The 17,688-nt window shown below is 37.9% G+C and overlaps 1 protein-coding gene across 4 annotated transcripts in view; it reads right to left on the bottom strand.

The window, feature by feature from the left end:
• Positions 1–17,688, bottom strand: part of MAMDC2 (MAM domain containing 2) — a 58,211-nt gene that overhangs the window by 6,816 nt on the left and 33,707 nt on the right. For all 4 annotated transcript variants that reach the window (XM_057402164.1, XM_057402165.1, XM_057402166.1 and 1 more), the window contains exons 6-10: positions 16,418–16,674; positions 13,686–13,779; positions 10,936–11,082; positions 9,828–10,093; positions 33–126 (exon numbers count right to left, since the gene is read on the bottom strand). In XM_057402164.1, coding sequence (XP_057258147.1) covers positions 33–126; positions 9,828–10,093; positions 10,936–11,082; positions 13,686–13,779; positions 16,418–16,674 — 858 coding nt within the window. The remainder of the gene's footprint in view (positions 1–32; positions 127–9,827; positions 10,094–10,935; positions 11,083–13,685; positions 13,780–16,417; positions 16,675–17,688) is intronic.

The raw sequence follows: 17,688 nt of genomic DNA, 5'->3' as shown, positions 1-17,688 counted from the left end.
CAAATATACATGGTCTTTATACATGGTCTTACCAGCAGCCTGGCAGCTTCCCAGGCTCAATGATACATCATCCAGGGCCACAAGTCCACAGTCCCAGAAGCTTTTACACCAGCTTACAAAGACAACCTGCAATACATGAAGAAAGTTTCAGGTATCCAACAAAAGCTGGGATTAAGAGTCTGAAATTTTAGATTTTTCCAAATGTGCTAATAATTTCACATCTACAGAACAGAAATTTTGAGCCCACTTTTTTTTTGGCACATACTAATACAGACAATGACTTAAATTTCAAATCCAGTGGGATTTAGATGTGTGTTTTCATTCGAGAGTGTTTTCTCACTTTTATAGGCAAATGATATATGTCTATATGTAGCTAACATTTTATTAGGGGAGTGTGTGTTTCTCAGTGTATGACAAAACATGATTCACTGAGATTGTTGAGTTTTTTTGCCCCCCGCACAACCAACGTGAACAGCTAAAAAAATGTCCTCGGCTATCTTATCCTTACAACTAGGAGGTTTTATTCATGGAAAAATACATCTGAAAGAGTAATGCAGAGCAATGGCCAAAAGAAATGGCCATGGCAAAAATACAAAGAACAATAGAGATGAAACTACTGCATAAATCGGGATTATTCATAAATGACACAAGGCCATATCATAAAGCAGGAAGGTGGAAATGCTAAGCATCATTCACAGTGTTTATCTGGGTTTGTGAAGATTAAAAATAGTGTCCAAGATGTTTTATTTGTCTACACATTAATTCTGCCATGAAAAATATGTCATCCATGAGATGACAAAATAAAATCTAAAGAGACTGTAAGATTCCCATCTGCCCTTCTCCCAAGGTTGACCAAAGTCTGTTCAAATTGCAGAAGACACAATAAGGTTTGTTTTCTGAAAACACTGCTGACAGTTTTCTTTGCCTAACCACTGCAAACCATCTGTCTGACCCTTAAAGTTATGACCATAATTTGGGAGGAGCTTTCCAAAACAATTCCTTTGTGATGAGGTCTGAGCTAGTGACTGGAGACTGTTAGACTTCTAACATTTTAGTATTCTGGAATAACCATAAACACCTCAGTTACATATTTGCGGTTAAATGCTGTTGGATGAGAAATACACAGTTTCATGTGGACACAAAAAGGTTATAAAGTCATTCATGTCATTATAAAGTCAAGTATATTTATAATATGTCCTTTTTTAGCAGGCTTGGTAACACCTTCAATGTGGTCATTATTCCTGATTTTGCAAGACTGCTTTGCTCTGTAGTATTTATTTACCTATCTGCTTAGGAAACAGCCTGGGACATAACTACACTTAAACCTTTGCGGCATGTATGGATGATGCTGCCCAGGATGGAGCAATTTTTAAAACCATTTTCCATTCAATGCTACCAATCCCAGTAATAGTGATTATCTGTCTTGTAAAGTGTTACAGGACTTTGAGGAGTGCTCCTGCATAGCATGCAGAACTGCTGAGTGTATAGTAGCCTAAATCCTGCCTTCTTTTTTTGCTGTCTTAAACTTTAACAGGACAAAAACTTTCCTACTTTCAATGTTCATTCTCAAGAAACAGGAACGATCTATTAAAAATGGTGGCATCTCTTGGTATTAAGCATACAATAAATACAGACATTGGGTAGACATCATTCACCAGGCTTTTAATGGAAGCATTCTGGTGAACATTTGTAATAAACTAAAGACATATTATAGTCCTAAACCCAAGAATCTTCAGAAAACCACACATGAAAGGGTGAGATCAGTCAGTCCTTGTTTGTGAAACATTTCCACACTGTGGAATCATGTTTTAAGTGATGTTTTCCTATTGACATCACTGGGAGCAGGATCAAGCTCTTTATTCTTAAATTGCAATAATTTGTTCCATACAAGGTACATAATTACCCATTGGATCTGCAGAAAGCCCTCTATTTCAAAAGCACTGCAACAGTAACTGTTGGTCTCTCAAAGGCCATTAACCCAGTAGCTTTTGTACAATCAAAGTATTGATCCGTTTCGGTGACACTTGTAAACTTGTACAGCTTTGTCATCTGTAGCTTTGGTGTTACCAATTCTCCACTTGCTTTTTGTGGTGTTGAGTGACATGCTGCCATGGGCAGACTTTATAATTGCAAAGGGATGGGGGAACTTTGCTTGGGAATGTGGTTTCCAGTATTAGCTACAGCAAATGGACTGAAATTGTTCATTGTCCCCTTGGCTAACTGTTGTTATATTCTTGATTTAGTTTTAAGTAATGAGATAGAAGATATTTTTATTTACAGGTCACTCTTTTTCTTTTTTCATAAAGAGACATTTTTGACTATTTGAACTTTACCTACCAAAATTGTGTCGATTTGGATTTACTCAGCTGCTCAATTTCACCCTGCATCAGATCTCTGAATCCTTTCTACAGTCTTTATAGGACTAATCTCATGAAGCTTTACATTTGTTCTTGGTCTGAATTAAAATATTTCCTAGGTCAGTTCTTCCAAAGTAAATTTTTAAGAAGTTATCTCATGCCTTGGAGAAGAGAATAGGGGGATCTTTGTGCTCAGCTCACACTTTGTTCATAAACCATAACAGATGAACAACATACTAATTGTTTCAAACTAGGTAACTCCTGGACTTGCATGCTATCTTGGAGGCTAAATTAAAAACATTATCAAAGTTCAGTTGTTGCCTATGTTACTGAAAAATAAAACACACTTTCTTCTCATGCCTCTTTTTGTTCCAGTAACAGGACACAGCCAGGGCATTAGTTTCCTTCCAAATCATTGCCCTTGCTCTTGGAAGCTGGTTTGTTTATTTTCCAGTACTCAATTAATGTTCCCTTGCCGTGTAGCCTCAAAGTATCGATAATCAGTTCTTGTTCTGTATTATATCAGAAATGAGCAATGCTAGATGAGAACAGCTGGTAGAGCAAGCAGATTTTCACTTTTCCCATGGCATGTTGCTGAGTTGTGCTGCAGGTACTGAGTGAGGTAGAAGGGACTTCTCATCCTGAGCACTCTGCATCTCTACAAGAAGGTGCGAGTTAAAACATATGTATGTAACTTTTACCTTCTTTTGGAGGAGAAGAAAGAGTAGGACATGCAGTATGGTAACTCCAGTTTAAGGAAGGACTAATGGGGAAGCTTGTAAAAGGAGCTGGATTGAGAACAGGATAAAAGAAGATGCCCCTAGACTCCTATGGGTTCTGTGTATTTTCTTTCCTACTTGTTTATCCCAGGGAGTGTAGCTCTTGCTCAATTAGAGAGCCAGAGCAGCCAAATGGAAGAAAAACTGTGACAGCAGCCAAATGTGGTGACTTAAGAGCAAGCTCTTCCTCCGCAGCAAAGTAATTTACCTGGTTCTGCCTAGTGAATATTACTAAGCTACATACTTTATACTAGTGTAGACCCAAAACTCTGTTGCTTATACACATATCTATGGTCAATTTCTTAAGGGAGAAAGGCAGTTACAGTGGAGTCTGAGGTGGGTTTTTGTGAGAATCAACTATTGTAACTTCCATACAGCAACGAAAAGCTCAGTATTATGAAATCCAAAAATAATTCAAGCACCAGAAACAAAAGTGTGACATGACACAAAGAAGCAGTCAAGATATTTTCACAAAAGAGTAAGCCTGACTTTCCAGTCAGTCACACTAGTACACAGCTGTACAAGGGTGTAAGCCAGCACAGGAGAATGGAAGAACCATTCTGATTGTCCCAGGGCTGTTCAATATAAGCATTATCCGTGTAATCCAAATTACTTTTAGCAAGCTTAATTAAAACAGATTATAAATGGCTTGTTTTTCTTTGTCTTAAACAGTCAGAATCTCATTTATCAAGAATGCAAGTAAGCTATTATGCTAAAATTAGAATGTCTGCAAGCATCTGTCATTTAAAAATGTATTGATTTAAAATGGCATTCACCATGCAAGTTCAATTTCTTGCCAAGTAAATACAATAAGCTTCTGCAGGAAAACAATGGATTATGAAAGCTTCTACGTAAATAATTGGATAATACTGGTAATAAGCTTGTGACGTTTAAACAAATATTTTAAAAAATCTTTCCTGTCCAAGGGCAAATAAATGAGTTGCAGAAACAAACAATGAAAGAAAAACATTAACAGAACTACCTAGGACAAGAGGCTTTTAATGCTACATCTATGTTCACTGGATTGCACTATCTAGTAGAGAATACTGCCTGCACAGAAATGGTGTCCTCAGCTGCCTGACAGGCCTCTCCTGGATTTCCAGATATCTGTTATTATGGGCTCTATCCTCTTTTCAGTGAAACAGTTTTCTTTGGCTCTTTTTATAAGAGGGGAAGATTCTTGCCTTTAAACTGAGGAGTCTTGTCAGATGATGTGGCATGGTAATATCACAATATTAAGTACCCAGAATGGAGCAAAAAAAGGAAATGTCAGTTACATATCACAGATACCAAAAGGAGGTATGTAATAAATATTTCATGCAAGATATCTCCTTGCTTAGCTACTGTGAAATGCAAGCCACTTAGACAGCACTTTCTAGCCTGAATAATTTTTAGTTTTTAGTATGTCGTTTCCACAACCAAGTCAAACACCACAGACAGTGGGATTCACATTTTGCAAGCACTAATCCTACTGTTACAGATCCTAATGTTCTTATTTTAAACAGGCATTTCTGGTGACTGTTCTTTAACAAGTTTCTTGGTTTAGAGGTGAGAGAAGGAAGGGCAGAAGAGCCATACTATAAAACTGCAGGTCATTTCAGCCTCTTTAGGTTGCATACCTTATTGTGGAATGACTGATCAAGGGCTGCATCAGAACAGTACCAAAATGCTCCTTTATTTGACACAAGTGGGGGTTTTCCAGAGGAGGAGGAGATGAAGACTAGGATGTCAGCTCTTCTCTACTTGGTGCCAGACCGGATAACTGTGTCCTTTATACTAGTGACTTGATTACAGGGACCTAGGACTTCATCCTGTGTTCAAGTTTGCTTTAGTTACTTATGACTTTCGTGGACAAGCAGGAGACACAAATTTCTCAGCAGAAAAAGAGAAATGCTCGGAAAATTGTAGGATTTAATATTGAGCAGCATCACAGTGATGATATGAGAACAAAGGTCTGAAAACCCTCATATCAAGCCCTCGGAAGGTGGAGTGTGGTAACATATTTAGGGAAAAGAGTACAGGGTTATATTGTGTTCAACCCCCCAGAGAGCTGAAGAACTTGAACTGGGGGTCATTCATTACCACTATGTTTGCAGTCACTGTGAGGTCCATTTTCCATGAATTTACCTAATCCCTTTTTAAATGCATAAATGCTATTGGCCTCCACAGCATCGCACAGCAAAGGGTTTCAGTGCTTAGCCATTTCTGAAAAAGTCCTCCCTTTTGCTTGTTTTAAAACATGTAAATATTGAAGTGCAACTTTCAGTCACTTGACTTTGCTTTCTCGAAACTTCAACTAAAATTAGCTACAGAAGACAAGTGAAAACAAACAGAGGAACTCAAGGAGAGTGAGCAGGGAAAAAAAAAAAAGAGGAAGAAAAAGCAGAATAAAAGAATGAAAACCCAGGAAATGCTGCCACAACCACTCTGATGATGTAGGGTGGACTGTTAAAATGCCAGCTGTCTTTGTGAGGGTATGTTTTTAAACTCTGTGGAAGGTATTCAATCACTACAGTGCTATGTAACTTGCATGGATGGATAAACAACATGAGATGTTTGCTTTTGAAAACCTGAGCTTCAGAATGCTGAGCCAAATCTAGCAGAAATGAACAGAACTGATAAAAGCAGACCCAGCTGCACTCAAACCGGGTCATTTTAATCTAGGCATTTAGACTTTGATGTGAAGTTGCATAAAATAATTATCTTTTCATGGTGACATATACACACAAATACACAGACACAATATTAAAATACAGATTTTTGTTCCACAGTGAATGTGAGCATCTCCAGGTTACATATACCGTACGTGAATTTTTCTTTCAATTGGCTCTGACATTCTCCTGACATGTATTAGATCAGTTTCAGTATGTTCAATCAGATCAAAAGAATCTACATATTTCAGACTTAGATTTTTACACTGCCCTTTAAGAGGCTTATACAACAACGAATGAAGGGCTCCATTTGTTCAAAAAAAAGGTTAGGAAATTATTTTCTTTTCTTTTTTTTTTTTTTTTTTTAATTCTTCCTTCTCACATTTATTTCCTGAGCACAACAGAGTATGAAAACAATACTGTATGTGTATAGGGTCATAGGAACTTACACTGACTAAAAAAGAGACTTGCTCAAGTACAAATTGAGAAATCAGGATTTAAAATTTCCTGCCTTCTTCCTATTACATAGTTTACATATTTGCAGTATGTACACATATACATATATATATATGAGTGTATATAAACATTTATGACTTGCTTAGCTGGCTCATACCCACCTAACCTTTTTCAACATGATATTTTCAAAGTGTTGCATTAAAGCCTGTTGGTCAGCTTCACATTTCCTGTTCACACAACTCAAGCCAGCAATCTGTGCCAGACTGCAGTTAGCTAATTCAAAAAGAACTTTCAAAAACCATGACAGGAACCAAGGATGAAAATTTTAGCTTTCTTATTGTCCAGATGCAAACAAATTTATTAAAATTAAAACACATCAAACGGATATTATATTGTTTTCAATGCCTTGGGAGCAGTATTTGCAGTGGAAGAAAGATAAAGGACATAGGTAACCAGGTATTTTAGATCAATTGGCTGCTAAATCTTCAACGACCTTCCGGACTCCCTGGCAAAGCAGCGTAACAGCTGCCTCGCTGACTTTACTGTCTGCTAAGGAACTGACAGGAGACTGTTTACTGTTTCCACAGGCACTGACCCAACCTACAAGTCACACCCGGTAACCAACAAATTGATCAGCCAAACTACTGTGCATGCCTACAACATCTTATCATCCAAGTCTAGTCATGATGCATCTCAGAAAACAATGCAACAGGCACATCAGCCGTAGAATCATAGAATAGTTAGGGCTGGAAAGGACCTTAAGATCACACAGTTCCAACCCTGCCATGGGAAGGGACACCTCACACTAAGCCATGTCACTCAAGGCTCTGTCCAACCTGGCCTTGAACACCACCAGGGATGGAACGCCATCACATCTGCATTAGAGGAAAGGTAGTATCTCTATCTTATTTTGAGACCACCCTCACTCCATTAAAAGACTGTTTTAAACTTGTTTATAACATTGCCAAGGCACAATGATTTCAGCTCAGATTTTCCATGATGGGTCCTTCCTTCAGGCTTGTTTTGGAAGATTTAGTCCAAAACAGTTCCATGATTTCCGAGAACAAGTCTCGGAAATGGAAAAGGTTTTATTTTACCCCTATTTAAAAATTCTCTGAAAAGCTTGAGCACTCCTAGGTTTTGGAGTAGGAGCATGAAAAGTGTCAGGATTTGTTTTTTGTGCCAGAACTGTGCTTTCTGCCAAGTCATTAGTTTTTTAAAAACAAATTTGTAAGAACTGGGCTAAGCAGGGCAAACAGACTGTAACATGGGCAGGATTAGAGACAAAAACTTGGACTACCTGGAGCTGAGATGCCAGGAGTAAGATGGGGAAGGGAAGCAGGGGAGTGTTGCTGCTTGTGGGGCAGGCTAGACAAGACAAATGTGCATCAGTGAGAAGGCAAGAGACACAAGGACAGGTTGGAGGAAAGAGAACAAGAGAAGTCAAGCTTTGGTGAGCTAGTTTCTCTCATGTTTCTGTATACTGTTTCTCCCTCCAGAACCTGAACCTTGACTTGCTGGTTCCCACCTCTCCCTGCTGTCAAGCAAAACTGCTCTGATCCACCTCCACTTTGGTCTGCATTGAAAATGGCCATTGAAATTACTGTTTCTTAACAGCTATTTTACTAGGTGCTAGGCAGACACAGCTTTACAGAGAACTAAGCTACGTATTTATACAATGCCATATAGTGCTCCTTCATTTCTTTCTGTTGGCTTGGAAAAGAAGAAACAAACAAAATAAGTATTAAGGTTGAAGATCTGGGCATGATACTGCAAGGAAAAGCCAGAATCTGGCCCATTGTGCAACTTCACTCAAGCCTGCTTGTGAATATTTCAATCAGACAACCTGTAACTACACCAGTTTTTCATCCCTGGGGCTCAGAAGCAGCGAGGGTATTTGCCTGACTTCCTTATTATCCTCTGTGATGCTCCCTATCTGTTACTGCCTACAGGCAGACTGGTAACTACAGTCCTGAAAGCTGCAATTCATGAAAAGCTTTCCATCCTAGGCAAACTTCTTCACAAGTGTTTTAGATATACCAATTTCTAGGAAAACATAAAACTAGTTCTTCATAAATTCATATTGGAAAAGTCTTTCCATGTAAATGTCAGATGGTAAAAACACTGCCACCTCCAAGGCTATAAACCATTTTTAAGTCATGCTCAGCTGTCATCAGTACTCACACAATGTACTGCATTACACAAGCTACCAAACCTTCTTAAAAATAATAAAGAAATACATAAACAGGAGGTGGCAAAAGCAGGCTATAAGCTTGCCTTTTTAACCAATACCTTTTCATGATTTTAAAAATAGAGAAAAATACTTTTCAGTTAATATTTTGGGGTGGTACTATGAGAAACTTTTCTATCATGCACTTGCTTGGCAGATTTTTTTTTTTTCCTATATCAATAGAAGCAAATTAGAAATTCTATTAAATTTTATACATTAAAAAAGTACATAAAATCCCGTCAAATTTTTAAGATATCAAATGCCTGACAGAAAACACTAATCAGCAATTAGGACTTGAATTTCCAGCTTAAACTTCCCTTTCAATACAGTTACGCACCTTTTTTTTGTGAATTTTTTCTTTTATAGTGTGTTTATTTCAAAGAAAAACACTTTTTTTCTTCTTTCTTTTATTTTTTTCCCAAGAAAAGTTAAACTCAGTAACTACTGCCACTTCAAAAATTAGTTTTATAGTGGGGAAGATGCCTAGGATGGTTGCCTGTATTTTAGAAATACTTAAGTTGTAAGTCAGGCTTTCAGACATATATTCACAGTACTATCACAATGGAAAAAAAGCTGGATTTATCTCAGTGTTACCATGTAGTTATCCATCTGGTCCTCCTTAGATGACTCACAGATAGTGAAAACCTATTACAGAAATCACAAGTAGCACTTACACAAATTTGTGTAAAAGTCAATCTTTTTTGATTGACTAACAAAGTGCAGATGAGGAATAACAGCAGCTTGAGGACTTATTCAGGAGGTGATATGAAATACTATGTTATTTTTATTAAGTCGCTGAGATAACAAAGTGACCTCTCCAACCAGATGTTCAATCCTTCAAGTCCATTGCTCTAAATTACACGGACTTCTGATTCCATATTTTAACCCAGTGGTTGAGCTTAGAATAGTAGGATCAGTTCCCCATTTTGACCAGAACTCGTCAGTACTGACTTTTTAGATGGACTAAAATCTGTAATCAAGTACGTTGATCCGAGTCACATAGGAAACAAACAAACAAAAATGAGTGAACCTGGAGCCTATAGAGAAACCAAGACACAACTAGCTTTCATTAGAGCTCCTCTGGTAAAATCTCCACAAATACTGTGATTACAGTTGAGGACAGCAGGGCAGCACTGCTCCATTCCTGGTGTCAGGATATCCTGTATCAGGGTTCCCATGGGAGTCAGGCTGCAAAGAAATACTCTTAAGCCCTGCAGTACTGCCTAGGAACAGTATTTCACTTTGCAGGTATAGCTCACTTAGGATTAATCCCTAGATAACAAATGGCCCTCAGATGAGAAGGCAAGGAAAATCTCCATCCAGAATTTGGCAGATTTGAAGAGCTGACTCTTACCTTGCAAGGCATAGGCTTTTTGAAGGAGATTTCAGCTTGAGTCCAAACTCCCTTTGGAGAGTCCAAGACAGACCAGATTTTCTCTTGAACGACATGATTCTCCTCAAAGATATAAACAGCAAGAGTGCCACTCATTTTGAAAAACCCATATAAGGCATAATAAAAACGCAGACAAAACTGTAAATTTCCTGGCAGGATTGGCCCATACAGACGTCCAATGTACCCAGGCTGTGATGTAAACTTTGTGTTCGCCAACAAGTAATAGCCTGCAAGACAGTTCAGTTATTGAGTATTTCTAATACACAATTAGCAGAGCTGATTTGGTATTAAAGCAGCTTCCATTATTGCATCAGACTTTGGTTATAAAAACAGTTTCTACTGGCAGGAAACAGATTATCACATTCTGTTTGAAAGGAAGTATTTCTCTAAAAGCATCCCAGATGCTTCAAGCTAAACTGGCACATGGCTAAGTTACCCGAAATAAGCACTTCTCAAATTTACAATGAAAAATTCTCTGGCCATTCTGGAAACCTGTCTGTTTCAAGGGTAGCACTCTGCGACCAAAGAATGAAGGATAGGGCACGAGGCCTTGTATTCCCTCCAGCAAGTATAAAGAGGTGAGGCTTCAGCACATTTGATTAAGAAACATGAATACACAAAAAGATGTGTGAGTTTCAGAACTTGCTATCAGGCCTTTCACTACATGGCTTCCCTACACAACATTTCACAGTTTTCCCTTAAAAATGCCAACAGTCCTAAGCCTGGAAGAACTAAGAACCCACCATTCCTCTATATCAAAAGCAATGCATTAAGCTAGTATTATATTTGTTTGCATATGTTTGTGGAATCATCCCTTCAGTGACTAGAGATTTGTACAGTGAAGATACTCTGATTTATGGCCCTGTGGGACTCTTCAATGGGTGATACATGTGGGGAAACACAGCCAGAGGCCCAGCTGGGACAGAGGGGTGTACACAGATTTTTAATGGCAGGGAGTTGCAGTGAGGCAATCTAACCAGATGACATGGTTTAAGAGAGGGAACAGTGATACAACAGGTTAACCTTTAAATCCAGTTTGACTTTCTAGTGGAAACGAGTTTTGATTTACCAAACCCTGTAGTGTGATCTCCTGCTCTATACACATTACGCTTCACTTTCACTCTGCTCCATCCTGGGCCATCTTTGTGATCCTGGTAAAAATTACATAGACCTTCCTCAAAATTGCAGCCTGCTGCAGCAGGATTGAAAGGAGTTCCTAAAAGATAAGACACGTATGTCCTGTTAGGAAGAGCACATTATTATAAGCATAGGTATTTGAAGCACAAGGATGCCAAAGTATACTGTTTCATCTTTTTTTTGTATTATGGAAAATGAGTGCACAGTCACAGTGATATCAGACAACCAACTTTGTATTGCAAGGGGGTGTTATTTTCTTGTATTTTATGCTGGAGATGGGGTGTAACCTCCTTCACAGACTTTATAAAATATAAAAAAAATACAGATATTAAGAGAAGATTCTTCCTTCAGGACATAAGGCACAAAGGCATTCAGACCATTTGTCTCTATCCTGCTCCTTCATCCAAAAGATGTTTGGACAAAATAAGCATGACTGTGCTAATGTGTGTTCATGGGTGACGCATATTTCAGTTTTCAAGGGGATCACTTTCTTACATAAACATTCAATAGTCTTTTAAAGAGCACTTTTAAAAAAACTTTTGTAGTAATGCATAATGTGTGTGCATATGCATGCTGTAAGTATGTAATATTTTGCTTCATGTATTTGCTTCATCTCGTAACTACTGACATCTGGAACTATGCCTCGCATGTTTTAGCACTGCAGCTAAGTGAAGCCCCCCAGCCCTGCCTATGGCTCCACCTTGATCTGCAGTGTGGAATTCATGGGTCAGGATGTGCTTTAGCCTGAAGAAATCCCCTTGGTGAATGGATGCTTTTAAATATAACATTTGTACTTCTTTGAAAGCCTCATCAGTCACTTGCATCAGATGCTGGGAGAAGCAGGGGTGCAACCCAAAGCAGTCATGGGTTTGGCTGTATCAGGAGTCAGGACCCTGTGAGCATCAGCCTATGGCAGCACACATACCACCCTTCTGCATGGAGGCTAAGAGGGACTTCCTGGCACGGGCAGAGACACAGGTGATCGATCGGCTTCAGGAGAAGCGAGATTTTGGCTTTGGAGAGATTCCTGTGGTCTTTTCAGCCTCGAATAAGACAAATTTAAGCACTGCCCATGTGTCTTTCTCTGACTACAGAGAAAAAGGAGGCAGCCTGGCCCTTCCCCATGGGTTTCCTAGATAAAGAAAACACAGTTGGAGCCCTCACAGGTCCATGCAGCATTTTAAACCCATCTTTTGATTCATCCTTTGGTGAGCAAGCTTAATACTCTGATACCTTTTTTTTCCCATTTATTTAACACTGAGACCTTTGTTGACCAAAACTTCCAGACGAATACAGAAAAAAACTTGATGCTTTTATACAAACTGCTATGATAAGAAGAATAAAGATCTCTTGCTTTTTAACATCTCTAATTAAAACAGTTGAAGATGGAAATAGGAGATAAGTCTGCAAGATTAACCAGCTTTGTTGTATTACAACAAAATATAAAGCAAATGATTGACATTCATTTCTCAAATAGAACAAAACAAAACAAAACAAAACCAAAAACAACCAAAAAACCCAAAACCACCACAAAACATCAAAATCAGAGTTAGTAGGGAAAGCTCTAACTGGCCCTATCAAATTTCCCAGTTAGAGAAGATCTGAACTTGAGCTGTGATAGTGTGATTAAATTAGGATTGGGGCAGAAATTACTACAAAATTTATCATATACTTCAGAACATATAAGCCATCTGAAAATTAAAATGGAAAACACCATGAGCAAACAGCTTCAATCCTTAGCATACTAAAAATATAAACCATTATTTTTGTTGCAAACCAAAGCAAAAACAGAATAGGCATTGAGGAGTTAATGAAACAACTAGATTTACTCAGCCAAGAGTTGTGGATTAATAACGTAACTGGAATCTACCTGCTATTGATACTTCAACAGTGCAGCAGAGACTTCAAGAAGTTAAAGACAGGTAACAAATCTTTTTCTCCTTGATCACTTCAAAACATTAACCCAAAATTCAAGCTTGTTACCAAAAGAATGGATGTGCTTAGTGGGAAACTACTAATCTACTTTTGACTACTGCTCAGTGCTACAGTAAGATGCAAGGAACCAGTACACAGCTACTTAAGAGGCTGTATTCAGAAATGACAAAGTCCTTCATCCCAAGTGTCTCTACAGCAGAGATCACATGGATTCAGCTGACTTCTGCTGCTGTGAAAGCTTAATGAAAATCTGACAGACACACCACTGTCTGAGATAAATAATACCTCCTGGAAAAGTGAAGACAGGAAGGCAAGGCTCCTGTTTTGGCTCTGAAAAACACCTCAGGGCACACGGCATTGAAGAAAATATTCCCTACATTGGCAATAATGAAAAGCATAGGACATTTTCTTCCTGATACCATCACACCTAGGAAAATACCCCTCTCTTTCTGTGACATGCCTACAAGAGGTAATTTGTTCAAAAGCTGGGGGTATGCAAATACAGCATTCAGTCCTGCACTTCAATTGCAGATGCTTGAAGCAAGGTCTGGTTTCTGCATCAAATGAATGGTATCAGTGTTTATCTGCTGTTTTGTCACCAGGAGGAAGAGTAGCCCAGTGGTGCTGGTCAGTTGAGAAGGTGTTATCTGCATATGACTACCAAATACTGCAAGTACTTACAGGCAGTTCAGAAGGGCAAAGCAAAAGGGGAAAACAAAGAAGGCAAATAGCAATAAGAAGTCATACCTGTGTGATTGCTGCAGTAAACCGGAGAGAAAGAAATGTCATCAAGGGCAACGTAACCTCCCTTGGCGCTATTGAAAGCAACTTCAAATATTAGCTGGAAATGACAATCTTTTGTTATTCATCTACCATATACACAACAATAATTTTGGTACACATCTTTGTATTACAGAATTCTTATCAGAAGTCGCAGACAGATTTCAGGGTATCTCAAACAGCACTGAGGTATTGGCACAAATAAAATCATATCACTTATTAGGGATATAAATCAGAGCCTGATCCTGGCACCAGATCTTTATGCACTCAAGGTCAAGGAAAGATCAAGGGCAACATAGCTCTTCTGCTGCTTTATGAAGCAATAGTTTTAAATGTGCAGTAAGGCTACTGTCATGATACCATACAAAGCTAGTATTCAGGGTCATCCAGTCTGTAACAACTAGTACTTCAAAGCTGCCCAATTATTACTATATCTAGAATCTATTTGGATCATGAGCTAAAATGAGACTGTGTGGATTATTCTGCTGTTACAATATCAAGTTTTATTGTTTTCCCTAAACATCATCACACACTGAAACCCATGTCCTGGCATAAGCTGGCAGAGAAGAGTTGCTTTAAAAAACTTATTAAGAACCAGAAAAGCTAGAAAACATATCACTGCTACCAAGTCAAACAATGTTTGTACTTAGCTGTTGCCAAGCGACATCATTTCCTCAAGTAAGTGGAAGACAATCCATAATTCTTGTCTTAAAATTTCTGAGCTATGGAAAAGCATGTAGAAAAGGCCTGAATCTTATGGCAACTCCAGAGACCAAGCAGTGATATAATAATAAATGCTTCCAGAGTGAGATCCTGTCCAGTAAAAATGCTTGTGATGTCTTGTCTAGGGATGGGAGCCAAACAAATATAGCTGTGAAAGAATCCTCGACGATATCCTTTAGCCTCATGAAACAAAGAGGAAGACCTTTTTGAAGCAACTGAAGAAATGATATACAAGGTCTAATCTTACTTCTATAATCTTACTTCTAAAGTGACCTCTAAAATATTGACTGTGTTGGATTACATAAAAATTCCTTGAGCAGAATAAAGGCCCATCTAGTCTTGTTTCCAGCAGAGGTCACATACATAAAGAACTGAAGACAATGGCAAGTTTTCAGTTCTTCCCTCACATTGCATTCCGCATGGACTCTTTCTTTCCCATTAATTTGTCTAATCAGTATTCAAATGGATCAGATTAATTGTATCCATAGTATGCTATGAAAATGAGTTCTACAGTTATACAATGTAGGAAAAAATCCTCACTTTGGTTTCTTTTAAAACTGTTACCTGGTGATTAAGAATTTGGAACAGCAGCATAAATTATGAGAAAAAGGGAACAGTTAATCTTTTCTGTGTTATTATTTTTATGAACCTCTAACCATATTCTACTAAAGTAATTTTTACAGCCTGAAAACTGTTATTTTATTAATGTAACTTCTCCATACTTTTGATTATCTCTATATTCCTCTTGTAGTTCTAGGATACTCTTTTTTAATTGGGAAGGTTGAGGCTGCATCTCTGCTGAACTCTCTGCATTCAGCCCGTGGTATGACATCCTCTGTTGGTCTTTATTTCCATATAGATAGTTTCCAACATTCCAGATGGTTTTATGAATGCGACTAAGAACTGAGAGGATATTTTCACAGAGCTAACCACCGTAATGTCAAGGTCTAAGCAATCATTAATTAATTTCTATCTATAGTGCTAGGACTGTTTTTCTCCTTGCATGTTACTTTATGTTTACTGAATTCACAATTTATGTACCATTCACTATTATGAGACCTTATTGGATCTAATCTCTTTCCCATATCATATGGAGTCACTGACTTTGCAGAGTATAAAAGGACTATTTAACATCTAGCAAAAATTAACTTTACCACTAGTGATTTCTGAAAATCTGCAGGCTTACCATCAAATAACAAGTAACTTATGTAGAGTTAAAGCAACTATAATGTAAGCCAATTTAGCTGTAATCCTAGATTTAGAAGTATACTTACTGGGAGAGAGTATAGACATATAAATTACATATATGTATATTGTATATATGTTTATAAATGTGTAAATATATATGTGTATAGATAACACATATACACTGTTATTGCAGTCTTCTAAGATATTTACATGTGTGTTAGAAGAATTTATATTTTACATATATAAAGATACAGTCTATATATGTGACTCTATATATCGTACCCATAGATTTTTATGCATATATACATGTATGTGTATATATATATTTATACATATATATGTGAATGTTTATTCCAGTCTTCTGAGGTTTGGATGTTTTTAGTAAACAGAGGGAAGAAAAAATGCAGTTTCTTTCTGATATTCTTGAAATTAATTAAAGTAACCTCAGAGAGCTGGCTTTCACATCTAATGACTACTCTACTATTAGGGGCCTGTTTATGTGACATTATGTAGTAAGACCTCATATTAGTAGGACTCTACAACCTATCGAGCAATTCTTTTTAAGCACTTTACCACTTGACTTCATCTACACTGAAAATCAAGCACCCATGTGGAAATTGATTCGTCCTTGACCCTTATGCAGTGGACAAAGAAAACAACAGATCACCAACATCTTTATAACCATCTCTCAGCAACCACCGCCATGTCCATGATTTGGCCTGAGTCAGCACTGTTGTCTGATGCAACCTGGAAGTTGTAGCTGGACTGTACAGGAATGACTGCTTTACCTCCATGGGGTATGGCGCATTGAAGTCAACTTCCGCTAGTGCCCAGTCCACACTTGGTGCACTGTCTGTTTTCCAGATCTCTTCATAAAAGCCAGTTGTGTCTCTCAAGTAAACAGTAAAAACAATGCTACTCTCCTGCTTAAGTTGATAATAGAAAGATAAGCAGCCAGACATTGGGGCCATGGTCTTTGGTGAGATTAGCTGTGCCACTTCCTGAAAAAGTTTCACGTAAACAGAGTCCACATACATGTAGTGACCTAGAAGTACAAAAGAAACTTGCTATGAGGACACTTTTTAGAGGATAACACTAACAAGAAGTATCAGGAGATAAGCAGGAACTAGACATGTATTTCTACAACCTGGACAGCAATGGGTGGTTCCTAGGAAATTTTAGTAGTTCTCAAGAGATTTTTTTTTCTTACTTTCCTCCTATGTACAGCCCAAAGTTGTTTGGCAAGATACCACTGACAAAAGTCAGTCTCAGCTCTTTCTTAAGTCTTTATTTGAGACATTTATATTAAAGAAAGTAATAAACTCTCTGAATTTTGGGAGCCATTCATAAAGGAAAAATTGAGTTCATAAGTGGAAAAATTAATTCATAAAGGGAAAAATGACTTTTATATTAAAGAAAGTAATAAACTCTCTGAATTTTGAGAACTGTTCATAAAGGGAAAAAAAAACCCAACTGAGTAAATTCTCTGTCTCCCAACAGCTCATTATAGTATTTAGTGTTTTTCCAAGTGCAGTTTTTACTGAGGCAACCCAGGTGAATGAACAAGACCACAAGCCATGTGTTTCCTCACATGTTTTACTCAGCAGTTCATTTAATATATATCAAAGAATTTGACAAATAACCTTTATTCTATACAATTCACTGCTTGTATAATTCTGCTTGGTCTATCTAAGATTTGGTTTCTAATTGTTTTATCTTTTGGGACATGTTAATAAACAGAAAAAATCTTTACGGGTTAGCAGACTGCTTCCCCCCCAACCGCCAATATGACTTGCAGGATTTTCGAAGGGTACAGCTTCTCAGACGTTGATTTCAGGAGAACTATCTCAATTCAAATAAGACACATACATGTGGATGGATGTAACGTGCTTCTGTAGTTTATCTTCTTCTACACCCCCAGAAGCACAGCATCAAACAGTACCAATTGATGAATGGAAAAATGGTTCTTCACAAATGTCAAACTGACAGGGTACTTCAGCATGGACACTGCAAGCTGTGCCATTAGGTTTGTATCTACACCTCTATGTTAATCAGCTAA

Source organism: Pezoporus wallicus, unplaced genomic scaffold (genome assembly GCF_028554395.1).
Source record: "Pezoporus wallicus isolate ANWC-B61680 ecotype Strahan unplaced genomic scaffold, APGP_CSIRO_Pwel_v1 contig_6275, whole genome shotgun sequence".
Taxonomy (NCBI): Eukaryota; Metazoa; Chordata; class Aves; order Psittaciformes; family Psittacidae; genus Pezoporus; species Pezoporus wallicus.
This window is presented reverse-complemented; position numbering and strand designations above follow the sequence as displayed.